General features: G+C 33.9%; 1 protein-coding gene across 2 annotated transcripts in view; it reads right to left on the bottom strand.

The window, feature by feature from the left end:
* Nucleotides 1-13,166, bottom strand: part of LOC124361784 (ADAM 17-like protease) — a 42,961-nt gene extending 29,795 nt beyond the window's left edge. For both annotated transcript variants that reach the window (XM_046815756.1, XM_046815757.1), the window contains exons 1-3: nucleotides 12,825-13,166; nucleotides 10,581-10,719; nucleotides 1,711-1,811 (exon numbers count right to left, since the gene is read on the bottom strand). In XM_046815756.1, the coding sequence (XP_046671712.1) occupies nucleotides 1,711-1,811; nucleotides 10,581-10,719; nucleotides 12,825-12,879 (295 nt within the window). In that variant the 5' untranslated portion in view covers nucleotides 12,880-13,166. The remainder of the gene's footprint in view (nucleotides 1-1,710; nucleotides 1,812-10,580; nucleotides 10,720-12,824) is intronic.
* Between the last annotated feature and the right edge of the window lie 482 nt (nucleotides 13,167-13,648).

The raw sequence follows: 13,648 nt of genomic DNA, 5'->3' as shown, positions 1-13,648 counted from the left end.
TCAGAAATGCAAATATAAAGGAAAATATTTCCCACAAATTTTTTTTTTTATCTGACATTTGTTGAGTTAATAACCTTCATTTAAGCTCAAAATGCTATATGTAGCTTCATTATGTAGATTTTAAATGTTATGGTACCACCACGCCCGAGATATATTGTGCAATTCTAGTTATGTGAACAACCGCCACGCCTGAGTACATTTGTCTTCAAAATATCAGCGGTTTATTTTTGTTGTACAGCTGTTATATTGTTGTTGAAAATGGCATAGTGTAGCGGGTACAACGGTTATCGCAAGATAACCTGATCAAGCAACGTCGAGCGTGGCTGCTGCTTGGATGGGTGACCGCTGAGCGATCCTGTCCTTGCAAGCAGTCCGCCTGCCCGGCCATTGTTGGCGGTTCGGAAGTCACCTGTAAGCTGTCGGTCCCCAGGTTAAGTGTTAGAGACGGCTTCTTAGCCCTAACTTCGCCTGGTAAAATAAGACATACAGTATTTACTTTACTTTATACTGTGTTACTTGGTAATCTATTATGTTAGAAATGTCTAGAAGATAGCTGTCCAGTTGGTGGTGCAATCTTGTAGACATTACTCAAACTACTTGGACGCCACATGCTTTGTATCGGACAGGATTTCGGGAATGGTTACATTGATATTTTACAAGATGTTTCTCGATTTTTATTCATATATAATAGTGTGATAGTGATAATATGATGTAATTATTTGACAAATTAACATTATTTGAGAAGTTGGTAAATATTGTTAATTGTTCACTCTACTTATTAAACTTTAAATAACATGTCATGTCAAAAACTCCTAAAAACGGAAAAAATACTCAGTGCTTTGATAGTAACTAAACCCAACATTGCTGTGAATCCAGGAACCCTTAACATGTCATGTCAAAAACTCCTAAAAACGGAAAAAATACTCAGTGCTTTGATAGTAACTAAACCCAACATTGCTGTGAATCCAGGAACCCTTAACCAATTACCTCTTTCTCAATCTTTGATGTAGTTCATAATTCAGCTTGGGGGAGAATTTGTATAAAAATGTTTCAGAAACATTGTTGAATATTTAAAAATTGAATTTATCCTGTTTGCTCCATTTAATTTTTAATTTTTAGTTGGACCAATCAAACTGGTATAACTTGGATAAAGAATGAGTTCACTTTCTCTAAAAGGAAAAGAATTAAAGTGTGGTTCTCTTTTTGTATCTGTTTTCACAAATTAAAAAACAAGTTATACAAATTTATATAAGATTATCTTCTAAAAACCCACAATCTTTTCTAAATGAAATTCTGATACAATACATCTTACATATGGGTCGAAAGCCAATTGCCTCCGATCGCCACAGTTTGATTAGTGTTGCGTTTAGTTTTTTTATTATTAAGTGCATGTTTTAGAGTTAGTGAAGTTGACACACAACATGGTGGTTGTGATTCCTGACTTAGGCATGCCACAATGCTTTGGTATGATTGTTTATTTTAACCTAGTTTGTAATTATGTATTAGGTTAGTTATTTTCCTGAAGAAGAGATCAGATTGCAGATCTCGAAACGTAGTGTTACTGATTTTTTGTTTCACTGAATGATGGCAAATGTTCAGAAAAATCTTCAAATAAAGAATTTTGAGTTTTTGTTATAATCTATATTCTTAAACCCTATTCTGTCAAAACTAAATGAGTAATTAAAAACTTCGCACATATAGATCACTCACCAATGCCCACTGGGGTTTCCTGACCATCAGCGTCTACAGTAACAGCTTCAAACTTGGAGTGTACCACTCCTTTTTTCGGGGTTAGGATCAGGCGAAAGTTCCTAAGTAAAAATATACACAATGACGTACATTACAAAACAATTCTAATTTGTTGTAAGCCTTAGGTAAACCAAAGAATAGAGATCAAATTCCGTTCCTGGTGCCATACAGTACAGTAACTTATAACGTATTTATCAGGCCACTGAGTCGGAAGGTCGTATGATAAGCCGCTCCGCTTGATAAGGTTTGCTCAACCTACCTGCCCGTTCTTTCCTGATGAATAGTATGCAACTGCATGTAAAGTGATATTATAACAATTTTACAAGTAATATTTTTTTACAAGTAATAATTTTAACAAGTTTATTGTTTCTTCATAACAAGTGTATTACTGACTAGCGTGGAGGTGTGTCAGACATATTTTATTTGTTCGCATTTATTTTTTTGAAAGGCGTAATCTATGGCTTGTGGTAAGTGTAAACAGTTAATATCAAATCGCAAAGAAGTTATTAAGTGCGAGAAATGTGCAAAGGAGTTTCATGTGGCGTGTTGTCGTGTCAGAACGGTGGCTAAGTTGGAGGGTATGACAGAGAAGCAGATTGAGGAGTGGAGGTGTGAGGACTGCAAGCCGGAGGTGCCAGCGGTTACACGCCCCGGTCTGGAGGATACAGCAGCTATGAGTATTCTGAAATCTATACAACAAGAAATGCTTAAAAACAGCAAAGAAAATAAAGAGAGTTTCGTTGCACTTGAAATTACACTCAAAAATATCAGCACTACGCTAGATGGAGTACAAACAAAATTAACTACGCTTGAAAAAGAAAATGCAGACCTGAAAGTTAAATGTAAAGAATTATACAATAAAAACGCCCTATTAGACAAGAAGGTTGGCAGCATGCAAAATGAAATTAACGAAATTCAGCAGTATTCGAGAAACCGAAACATAGAATTCAGAGGAATCCCTTACTCTCGTAATGAGGATATCTACAATGTAGTGAGAATGGTCGCCCAGGCCCTGGGTGTGAATCATGCAAATGAGGACATCTCTATAGCACACCGGTTGTCGAGACCCACTAAGAACGTTTTGGCTCCAGGCATAGTAATACAGTTTGTGTCAAGATACACCAGAGCCGTGTGGTTGTCCGCAGCCAAGAGGAAGAAGATCGAGACTACGGACCTGTCCCCGACACTCAAGCAAGCCCCTGTGTACGTCAATGAACACCTCACGGCACACAACAGACAACTTCTAGGACACGCGAAGACCCTGGTCAAAGAGAAGAAGCTCGCCTACGCCTGGGTGAGTGACGGCAAGATTCTGGTACGCAAGACAGCAGACTCGCAAGCTGTGAGAGTGCAGGACTGCGAGGGTGCCAACATGGTAGCTGCGGGACCACGAACAACTACATCTGAGGACAACACGGCACCAGATGACACCTCACCGGCGTATGGTGGCTCGAACACGACACCTTAAGGCGCCATATGGACGCATCACCCAGCTCAACTAGAGTTAAAAAGTAAGATATGTTTAGAAGATACTGGAGTAAATTTTAATAGTAACCAATTATAAAAATCAATATCAACATTTTTAAATTTCAAACGTCACCTAACTTAAAATGTATATAGATATAAATGTGTAACTATTTTTTGAAACCTTTGAAGGGGGTCACGAAAGGTTGAAAAATGGTTTTTTATACTTATATATGTTAACGTATATAAAACAAACTATTTTGAATACACAGCAAAACCAGTGTTACGGTTCAGAGTGTAATTACTAATTAAAACCCTAATTTTTTTGTGACAGAAAAACAAATCTAAGAGGAAATTTTAAAAATAAAGGTTAAACCATAGTTAGTGTGTTTTTTTTACTATTGTTGGAACGTTATTTACTAAAACATGTTTACTATAAAAAATTATTATTAAGAGTGGTAACAATACTGTCAGCTAAAAATAGAATACATTATTGATTGAATATATACAAAATACAAGTAGCAGTTATCCAAAATTTGAAAAGAACACAAAACCTGTATAAGGATAGGATGCTACTAATAATTTACATATCTAGTTAAAATAGGATTTTTAGTACATCAGTTTTATTTACTCTACAATGGTGTTTATGTTAAACTAAGCTAATGTTATAATCTTTATAAAAATTAGTTTAAAAGGTTACACTTATTTTATTTCCATCATTATTAGTGTAATAGGAGATGTTTGCACAATATTATGCTTTGCATTCTTAGTATGATTTGATTACTAATAAAGGAACTGTGTATTTAATCTTGCCCATTGTTTATTAAGTGTACTGTAATTCTTATTGTATGTAATCATATAATAGTTACCTAACATTATAAAGTTATAACTTACTAAATAATGTTTATTATCACTGATAGGAAACTATTGCCTATATTAATTATTATAGTAATAAATATGTAGGGCCACAATCTGATTATTTCGTAAGTCCTAGTGTATAATATGGTTAACCCAGTTTCAAGCATATTTAATAATTCAGTAACTCGTAATTTCATGCTAATTGGATTATTTACTGTAACGTCTCTATTTAACATACCCTATAAACATATATGCACAAATTAAATTTCTTTGTATTTTATTTTATTTTTATAGGACACTTCGTTTGTTCTTATTAAACTCCTATCAATATGTCTAACAATTTTATGAAGGAAAACAAGTTATTTTTCATTGATGTATTTTAAATTAAAATTAAGTTTACATTTCAGTTTAATATAAAACATGTACATAGATAATATAAGAACTAGAACAGGGCGGGTGGGTTGAAAATGATTCTTTTATTTTATATTTCTGTTTATTGAAACATTTCTTTAATTTCCCCCATTTTTTCTTAATTATTTTTATTCATAAATGAACAATTTTGACCTTGAGGTTGAAGAGTATAGAAAATTAAATTGTTATTCTGTTGAAAAGTTTCAAAATATTGATCTGGTGTTTTCCTCAGAGGAACAAAGTTTTAAGGTTTTTTATCTTAATATTAGAAGCTACAATAAAAATTTTGATTCACTATTAATACACTTAAACCAAATTAAAACACAGTTTGATTTTATAATTTTAGGGGAGACATGGCTTGGCGGAACAGGGTTGGAGATTCAGTTAGAGGGATATTACGTTTATTCAAGTACTAAAGTAAAAAACAAAAATGATGGCGTATTGGTGTATGTGAGTGAGAGAGTGAGTGTGTCTGTGAGAGAGTTAGAGCTTGGTGATGTGTACGGTATGAGTCTGGACTTTACTTATCTAAACAAACAATGCAACCTACTTACAGTGTACAGGACACACGATAGTGACCTTGACAATTTTACTACAGCACTAAACAACTATTATGGGGACATGATTAATAACAAGACGTATATACTAGTGGGGGATGTTAATGCTAACTTGATACTTACTGACAACAAGACTGAACGCTACCTGGATGTGTTGTATGACGCTGGGTTTATGTGTGGGATTGACAAACCAACAAGAGTAGTGGGAGAGAGTAAAACCTGCATCGACCACGTCTTCATACATCACGATAATTTCACAAATGTACAGACTGGAGTGATCGAAACAGACATAACAGACCATTATGCAGTGTTTTTAGAAGTAAAATTTAATAGAAGCAATGCTAGCAGGATACTTACAGTAGTACTTATATAGATAAAAAACAATTAACCGCAGAGATAAATAACAGCAATTGGGCAGGTGTTACGGAAGCTACCGATTTGAATACCGCTACCAACAGATTTTTTGGAACTATAAGTGTTTGTTTAGAAAAATCAAAAAAATCCATGAAAGTAAAACCTGCATTTTTAAGACCTATAAAACCCTGGATTACTGAAGGAATAGTACGATCTATAAGAAGACGAGAAAAGCTTAGTAAGGTAGTTAAATCGCAACCCTTTAACAATAATATAAAAGTTGTTTACTTACGATATAGAAATAGGTTGAATAGTATTATTAAAAATGTTAAAATACAATACTATAGAGAAAAACTCAACGAAGCAAAGTATGATCCAAAAAGCTTTTGGAAAACTGTCAACGAACTTGCGGGTAGAAAAAACAAAAAAGATATATTTCCATTGGAACATTTTACAACTAATCAAACAGTAGGATCTGGAGAAATTAAGTTAAAGGTAGCAGAAGAATTTAATCAATATTTCTCTCAAGTCGGTTCTAATCTGGCGAATGCGATTGATTCAAGCGGCCCACCTGTAGTAGACGACACTGACTATGCGACTTACTCGACCTTTACACTTCACACTGTCACGGAGGATGACTTACAACGGCACGTCAACCAACTACGTGGTGGCTCAGCTCCGGGCTATGACGGAATATCTGCTTCCTTTTTAAAAGACAATTTAAGTGTATTGGGGAAACCGCTGCTACATATAATAAACGAAAGCATCCGCTCTGGAAAATTCCCCAACGCGTTCAAAATTGCTAAAGTGGTACCAATTTATAAATCAAATGAATATACAATCAAATCAAACTACAGGCCTATATCATTATTGAGCGTTTTCACTAAGGTAATTGAGAAGATAGTAAATGAACAGTTAACTGAGTATTTAAATACCAATAATATTTTAACAGACTCGCAGTATGGTTTCAGAAAATCTAGAAACACTGCAGATGCACTTTTTTGTTTGAATAAAGATATCAACGAGGCTGTTAGTAGCAACAGGCGTTGTCTGTTGGTGTTTCTGGATCTCGCAAAAGCGTTTGATTCGGTAGATAGGGTCAAACTGTTAAGTAAATTAGAGTTAATTGGCGTTAAAGGAAATTCATTAAATTGGTTTAAATCTTATTTAGAAAATAGGAAGCAGTTTGTTACAATTAATGGCGTCAATAGTAGGGAAACCACCATAGATTACGGCGTCATTCAAGGGAGTACGCTCGGCCCCACATTATTCCTCATATACGCGAATAACCTTGCTAAAATAAATATAACGGGTAAGCTTTATCTCTTTGCCGATGATACAGCGATATTCTTTGATGGTAAGAGTTGGGAGGAAGTCAGAGGCAAGGCCACCAAAGATATTGAGTCTGTTAAAAAATGGCTAGACCACAATCTACTCACACTTAATGTTCGAAAAACAAAATTCCTGCCGATATCATTAAGAGACAGAGGAGACATACCAATCCAAAACATTAAATTGCATAGTTGTGGAAATTTCGACAACACAACGTGTAATTGTGAGGAAATTGAAAGTGTGACGAGTTATAAATATCTGGGTGTTTTTTTTTATCGCAAGCTAAGCTGGACAGAACATATAGATTATTTAAATAAAAAACTTAGAAAACTTATTTATGCATTTAGACAAATTAGTCACTTTTTAAATTTACAGGAAATTAGAATGACCTATTGCGCGTATGTACAGTCTATTTTAGAAAATGGATTGATAGCATATGGTGGAGCGTACAAAACAATTCTACAACCGTTATTAGTTACACAAAAGGCAATAGTTAAAGCAGCTCTAAGAGTAAATAGGCGATACTCTACAAATGCCGTTTTTGACAGCTTAAAAGTTTTTGACATACGACAGTTATTTGTTAGGAAATTGTTGATGCATATACACAAGAGATTTGACGAAATCTTCGACGAAATAAACCACGACTACAACACAAGAAATGCGGACAATGTTGGAATACGTGTACCAAGACTTTCAAGGACTTACTCGACCACTAATCCGTTCATTATAGCCCACTATTTATACAGAAATATACCTGAAGACCTACAGCACAACAACTTTTATACAAGCACGACATATAAAAAGAAAATTAATACATGGTTACTGGAGGTTGGAAGGGACAGAACTGAACAAATTATAACATCAATCTATAGATAAAAAAACAATTATAAACTTAACTTTCGACCTAACGTAGTACAAATGTGTTGTCTTTGTGCGCTAGCGTGTGTCAGTGTGAGCGGTGTGCGTGTGCGTGTGCGTGCGTGCGTGTGTGTGTGTACGCGCGCGGTGTTCGAGTAGTGTGTATTGGGTGTATGTGAGTGTGAGTGATTGGGGACGTGTCATTAGGTGGTGGGTGGGGGTGGGAGGGTTGCAACTGCCATAGTCTTCTCCCATGTAACCAAACAAATCTGTAGTATATTCTTTTTAAATTATTAAAAACTTAATCAATTAATAATTTTAATGTTAAATATTTTTATATTTATTTCTACAGAAATTTTAATTATTTTGATGGATATCCTTTTTAGTTTGTTGTAATTAAGCTATAAAGTATAAGTAACAATGCGGTACAGTACAAGACTCATTCTCAAAACACAAGTTCTTACTTAGTTTGGGAATTAATTTCTAAGTTTTATCTTATAGAGATTTACAGCAACGTAACTAGTTATTGTAGTATATTCTATTCACTTAAGAAAATACATGTAAACTAAATGTAAATAATTTTTGATGAAGAAATAAATACTTTTTGACTTTGACTTTGACGTTACTACAACAAGATAGCCTACCACTCAGTTGTTTGTGCCAAATTGTGGAGGGGGCCAAACTGAACATGTTACAATTTATAATTTCACCCTAATTAAGTACTGTACATCATACTGTATCTCTGTAAAATAAAGATACATATTAATTTATTTTTTAAATCAGATACTAATATAGTGAATTTATTTTATCCAATTTGATTAAAAAGATTTAATAAAACTGCCTGTTTTATCTTTTAACAGGACTTTTTGTGTTTAAAGTGATGACTTCCATTCTTCACTTAGCCTACTTTTTTTAAATACATTATACCTACATGGAAAAGGATGTTAAAATTCCTTATTGAAAAGGTTTCACTATGCACATAAAAAATTGGAATTTTCCATGAACCAGAAAAATTATACGTGACATTTTAGGTACGTCAGATAGAATTTTTTCAACTGTAACTTCTGAGGACTAGTGCCAGTTCACTACTCATATTATAATATTTTCTGGTACTTTGGGATTATACCGACCATACCAGTATGAAGAACACAAAAATATAAATTTATAGAAATAAACATGATAAACACGAAAAAAACAACTCTTTAATTACAAAATTACAAACTTACAAGCATTTCCAGGTATTGTGATCGGTATTGTTGTCGCTGTTATCTTATCTTTCTCGAGAATCCCGATTACGGCAGGCCGCGCGGCATCACATGATTTGCACTGTACACAATTGCCTTTCCATTACAATTCAATTTATATTTCTGATCAGCCCCTCTAGAATTTGATATTTTACTGATAGGTACTATCTCGAGGAATGTTTTTCATTTGTCGACATCAGCGAGGGGCAGCACCGAAGGTGCTGTCGAAGCCCGCGCTGATGGCCGGAGGCACTCGCATTTTGGGTGGCGGAATGTGATCAAGAATAAAAACAAGTTTTGAGTGTTTTTTCAATAAAGAGTTTAGTTTTAGTTTGGTAATGTTTGTTGTTGTTGAATTTTTGTGTTTGGAGAAATGTAGAGGTAAAACACGGAAGTACAACAAAGCGACGCACCAGCTGAACGGGCGGCGAGACTCTGCAATCATGTTATCTACTAGACCGCTCGACTTTGACCTCTGTCTGAGGATGGGGAGGGGTTTGCGATAAGACAATTCCTGTTTATATTGACGAAATATTGTTCTACGCTAATCTAGTAATCAGTAAAAGCAAAATGTCGAATAACGATTCATGTCTGGGTGTGGTCGGTATAATCCCAAAGTACCTATTTTCTATTGTACAGGAGTACAGCACCGTTATTACATACATCCAAACAATGTTAGTGTTTATCACTTGAGAACACAAGTTTAAGGCATATCTGCCAAGCCAAGCCATATAAAATATGTGGAAAACTTATGTTTGCCCATACAACTATGTAAGGTTTCGTAGGGTTGGTTTAGTTTAAGATTAAGGTTGTGACATATTTTGAGCAAGGGTTGCTGTGAGAGGATTTAATAATAGGTTAGATTGGCAGTACAAATACCCTCAAATGAACCAACACATTTATTTGTGACAACATTTCATTAAATTGATTAATTGATTGCGTCAATCGACATATTAAGCACAAAACTTAATGTCTTAATACTTTGAAGACATATTTAATATTAAATTATTCATTACAATTTATTTTGAATTTAATTCATTATAACATTTACTAGTAATTTTGTAGTGTTGCAATAATAATGAGTTCATGGACTAACATGAGAAACTTTCTTTAAAATAGCTAAACATTTACATGAATTTATATTTTCGAAATTGTGAACATTTAAATAGATATGGAATTGAAAATGATTAATGAACCCTAAAATATACTAAGTTCTTAAAATTACTTACATTTTATTTCACATCACACTTATTACGCCTAGAGATATTTTTCCGCACACGAACACAAAACACTCCCGAACTTCACTTTTCGAATTCCCGGCCTCCACTTCCACCTCTCCTCCTTGTTCTTCAGTTTTGATGTTCTTCTCCCGCCAGCTCATTGACCACGCCTCTGCCAAATCTCTCCATCATAATTGGTGAGTAACAATTTTCCATATCAGCATGGCTGTCCCTTACATTGTCGCACGGTTTTTACAAATTTTATTTTACTAATAATACATATGTCTTACAACTAACCAGGACAAGAAGCTAACAATGTAAAAGCAGTTGATTAAGTTATTTTCCCAAAGAGTTGAATTACTTATTAAAAATGTATTCACATAAGTGCTGTCAACTGAATAAGAGCATTCATTCTCTATATTAACACAGACAGTCTAAAGTTGCAGAAATATTAGTTAACCACCATCTACTTTACTTTCAATATCTAATAGTATCTTGTTATATGTTACATTTTAAGAAACCAATCTACTTACCTCCCAAGAGTTTTAAAAGAAACCTCTCGGATTCTATTGAACGGGTGTGTACTTTCTTTCAACCCATGTTTCAAGATATTGTGCGTCAGTTCTGAGGCATGTAAAGTTTCAAAGTATTTCACATTTTTGTGTATTGAGCCTGAAAAATACAAGAATTGTCATGAATAAAATAATGGCTTTTTAAGAAGATTAAAGTTATAAGTTTAAATATTAATCTTCTTAAATAAATAAATCATAGCTAAGGACTGACTGAATGTTTTTACAAATTGATGTATTTACAAAGGGCCACTACATATTTTGAACTCTTAAGGGCATTCAAGCCCTTGTATCGCCTCAATGACACACTGGGCATGACAAATGAAACACAATATTTGGCTAACACTCGAAGTGTTCAATAGTTTTTTTCCTGTCCACAGGGGGAAGGAAAGGGTAAATCTTAATGGACACCCATACACCCGTACTTCTGGATGTACTGGACACTTACCGACTAAAAGACCACCCTTTTCTTTCTTCTTCTAAGCTGGTCCCACTTTAAGTATTACTTCAGCCTAGAAGTGTTCAATATTGGTTTATTAAGTTTTGAACCAAATTAAGTTTGTTAAAATATTGGTTCAAATAATTGCCAAAATACTTCAAACAATCTGTAGAAATAATTTCTAGTATATTGTGAAAACTTCACATGTAGGCTAACTTAATAACTAACAATGATTTTGATATGAAATGGTCTTAAAACTCATATATATATATATATATATATACAGGGTGATTCATGAAGTTCTCCCCCCACTTCTACAGCACATTGTACTAGTCAAAATAATGACAAAAATGTTTTATAATACAAACTTAAAAGTTTTTGTAGAGCCAAAGTGTAAATGTTAATATTATTGACTTTCTTAGTAGCTGCAGGGTATTTTATAAATGCACACATTATATTTATTCTCAAGTTTTTAAAAAATTCAAAAATTATAGCAACATAATTAAATAGACTAATTTTAAAATATTGGGTATTTATTTACAATACCGTGACCATGAAAAATGGACTTTTTTTTCATGGGTTGGGCATTTATAGCCAAGTGTTATTATCACAGGTGCATATAAACTGGGGGGAAAGTATATCATTGTATTATATTGATGCCTTTCGGGCATTATTGCATTAAAGATGGAAAATAACCGACAAAATTTTGTCGAACAACACTTGGAGGGTTAAGGATCAGGGGCATCACGTGATCTGGGATTCGACTTTTGCAAGCTCGAGTTAATTTTTTTTCTAAAAGAGCAAGCAGTGCGCAGCACTGCGCAGCGGGCAGGCATCGTTGACAGGATTAACGTCATCATTTCAGTAAAATTGCCAGAGGTACTGTCAAAAACAGAGTTTTCAGAGGATTTCAAAAAATCGTAACTCCTTTGATTTTCGTTGCCGACGAATTTTTTCTTCACTATTGTTTTCAGGAAAAATTGTAGTTTTCAGGAAAAAAAAATGAATGAACATACCTTTCCATGGTCACGATTTTGTAAATTGATACCAAATATTGCATTTTCTGGTATCTAATCTTTTCAACATGTTAATTAAGTCTATGTAATAGATTACAGAAATGATTGTAAATTAGAACCATTTCTAGCATGAAGGCCTTTTTTCAGTGTAATATCTCAAAAATACTCCTTTACTGATTCTGAACGTTTTCATAGCAAAAGAAATAATTAATAACTCAAGAATCAAGAATGTTTATTGTTGTCCCACATTAAGGATTAACAATGTCACAGGATTGCCATGAGTTAGACAACATCATTTGTCAAATTTCATTATAGCTAGATTAAAATTTAATTTTAAATAGTTTAAAATAACTCAATAGCTAATAGCAACCATGAGACTCCTAATTTCACATTGAGTCTGGAGCACTCGGGCTAAGACCTTGACTACATTGGTAGCCTGCTTAATAATACCGTTGGACATACTTGATAGCCAACCACCCTACCCAAGGCCCAGTATTTGCTCGGAATTATCAAGGAAAGAGGAAGTTCCAACAGTGGGCTCTTAAGTCTCAGGTTGTCTCTCGTGACTCTCAGGTACATGCCGATTGGCTCTCAGAGAGGCAGGTCGGTTCTAAGGTAGAATGATTTACTAGGTAAAAAGCACTGAGAAAGAATCACTAACTGAAGAATATTGTAAAATATAACTTATTTCTATAAAAAAAACTCAGAAAACCATTTAAATATAACAAATAACTTTTGTGAGGCTATACTTACAGTTAACAACCACAGCAAATATTGATAAAAGGGTAAACTGCACAAAATGAGCCATTTTCCAATTTAGATTCTATTAACAAAATCTGCATGTGGCCCAATTATGAAACTATAAAAGCATTTGGCTATTCTAAGAACCACTTATAAGAGATACATTATCATAGTAAGAAAATTAAAACTCAAAATGTGCTTCTTAGGTTACTTGTAAAATGATTATAGTAAACTCTATCTTCGTTACACAACATCCCTAACATAGGGACAATGTAAATAATTAATTTCAGATTCTTCCTGTAATCAACCGTCAACATAACCTCAAAACGTCAAAAGTAAATAATTCAGCCTTCACTCTGCAAAGTATGGACGGAGGGCCTTGTTTTTTTTTTAATTACAGTTCGATGATAATATAACCAGCTGTATTAAAACATACAACCATGCAACTAAATATTTCCCTGATGATGTATTCCAATATTGATTTTTCAGGTATAAAATGTTGTATTCTTAATAATACTGTGGTGTGATATTATCTTCGTTTACACGATATGACGTTAAATGTACCTACTATCATTCCGGGTTAAAAATTCCTTGTTTTAGCAGATTCTATGAGCCATTGTAAGAATGTAATATTTGAGCAATTTTGTTTTTAGCATAGACGATTGTTTCATTTGATTTATGTACTCGTACTTTATGTATGGGACGAACGATCGTCAAAATATGGAAAGAATGGCCTCCAGCGATGAAAGAATAACATCCAGGATAGTACCTATATATAATAGATCGAAATTCTATAAATTTGTCTGATGCAAAATGCTTCAGGTAATGAGAGCAGG

Source organism: Homalodisca vitripennis, chromosome 5 (assembly GCF_021130785.1).
Source record: "Homalodisca vitripennis isolate AUS2020 chromosome 5, UT_GWSS_2.1, whole genome shotgun sequence".
Taxonomy (NCBI): domain Eukaryota; kingdom Metazoa; phylum Arthropoda; class Insecta; order Hemiptera; family Cicadellidae; genus Homalodisca; species Homalodisca vitripennis.
Note: the sequence above shows the minus strand (reverse complement) of the source record. Positions and strands in the feature narration are given on the sequence as shown.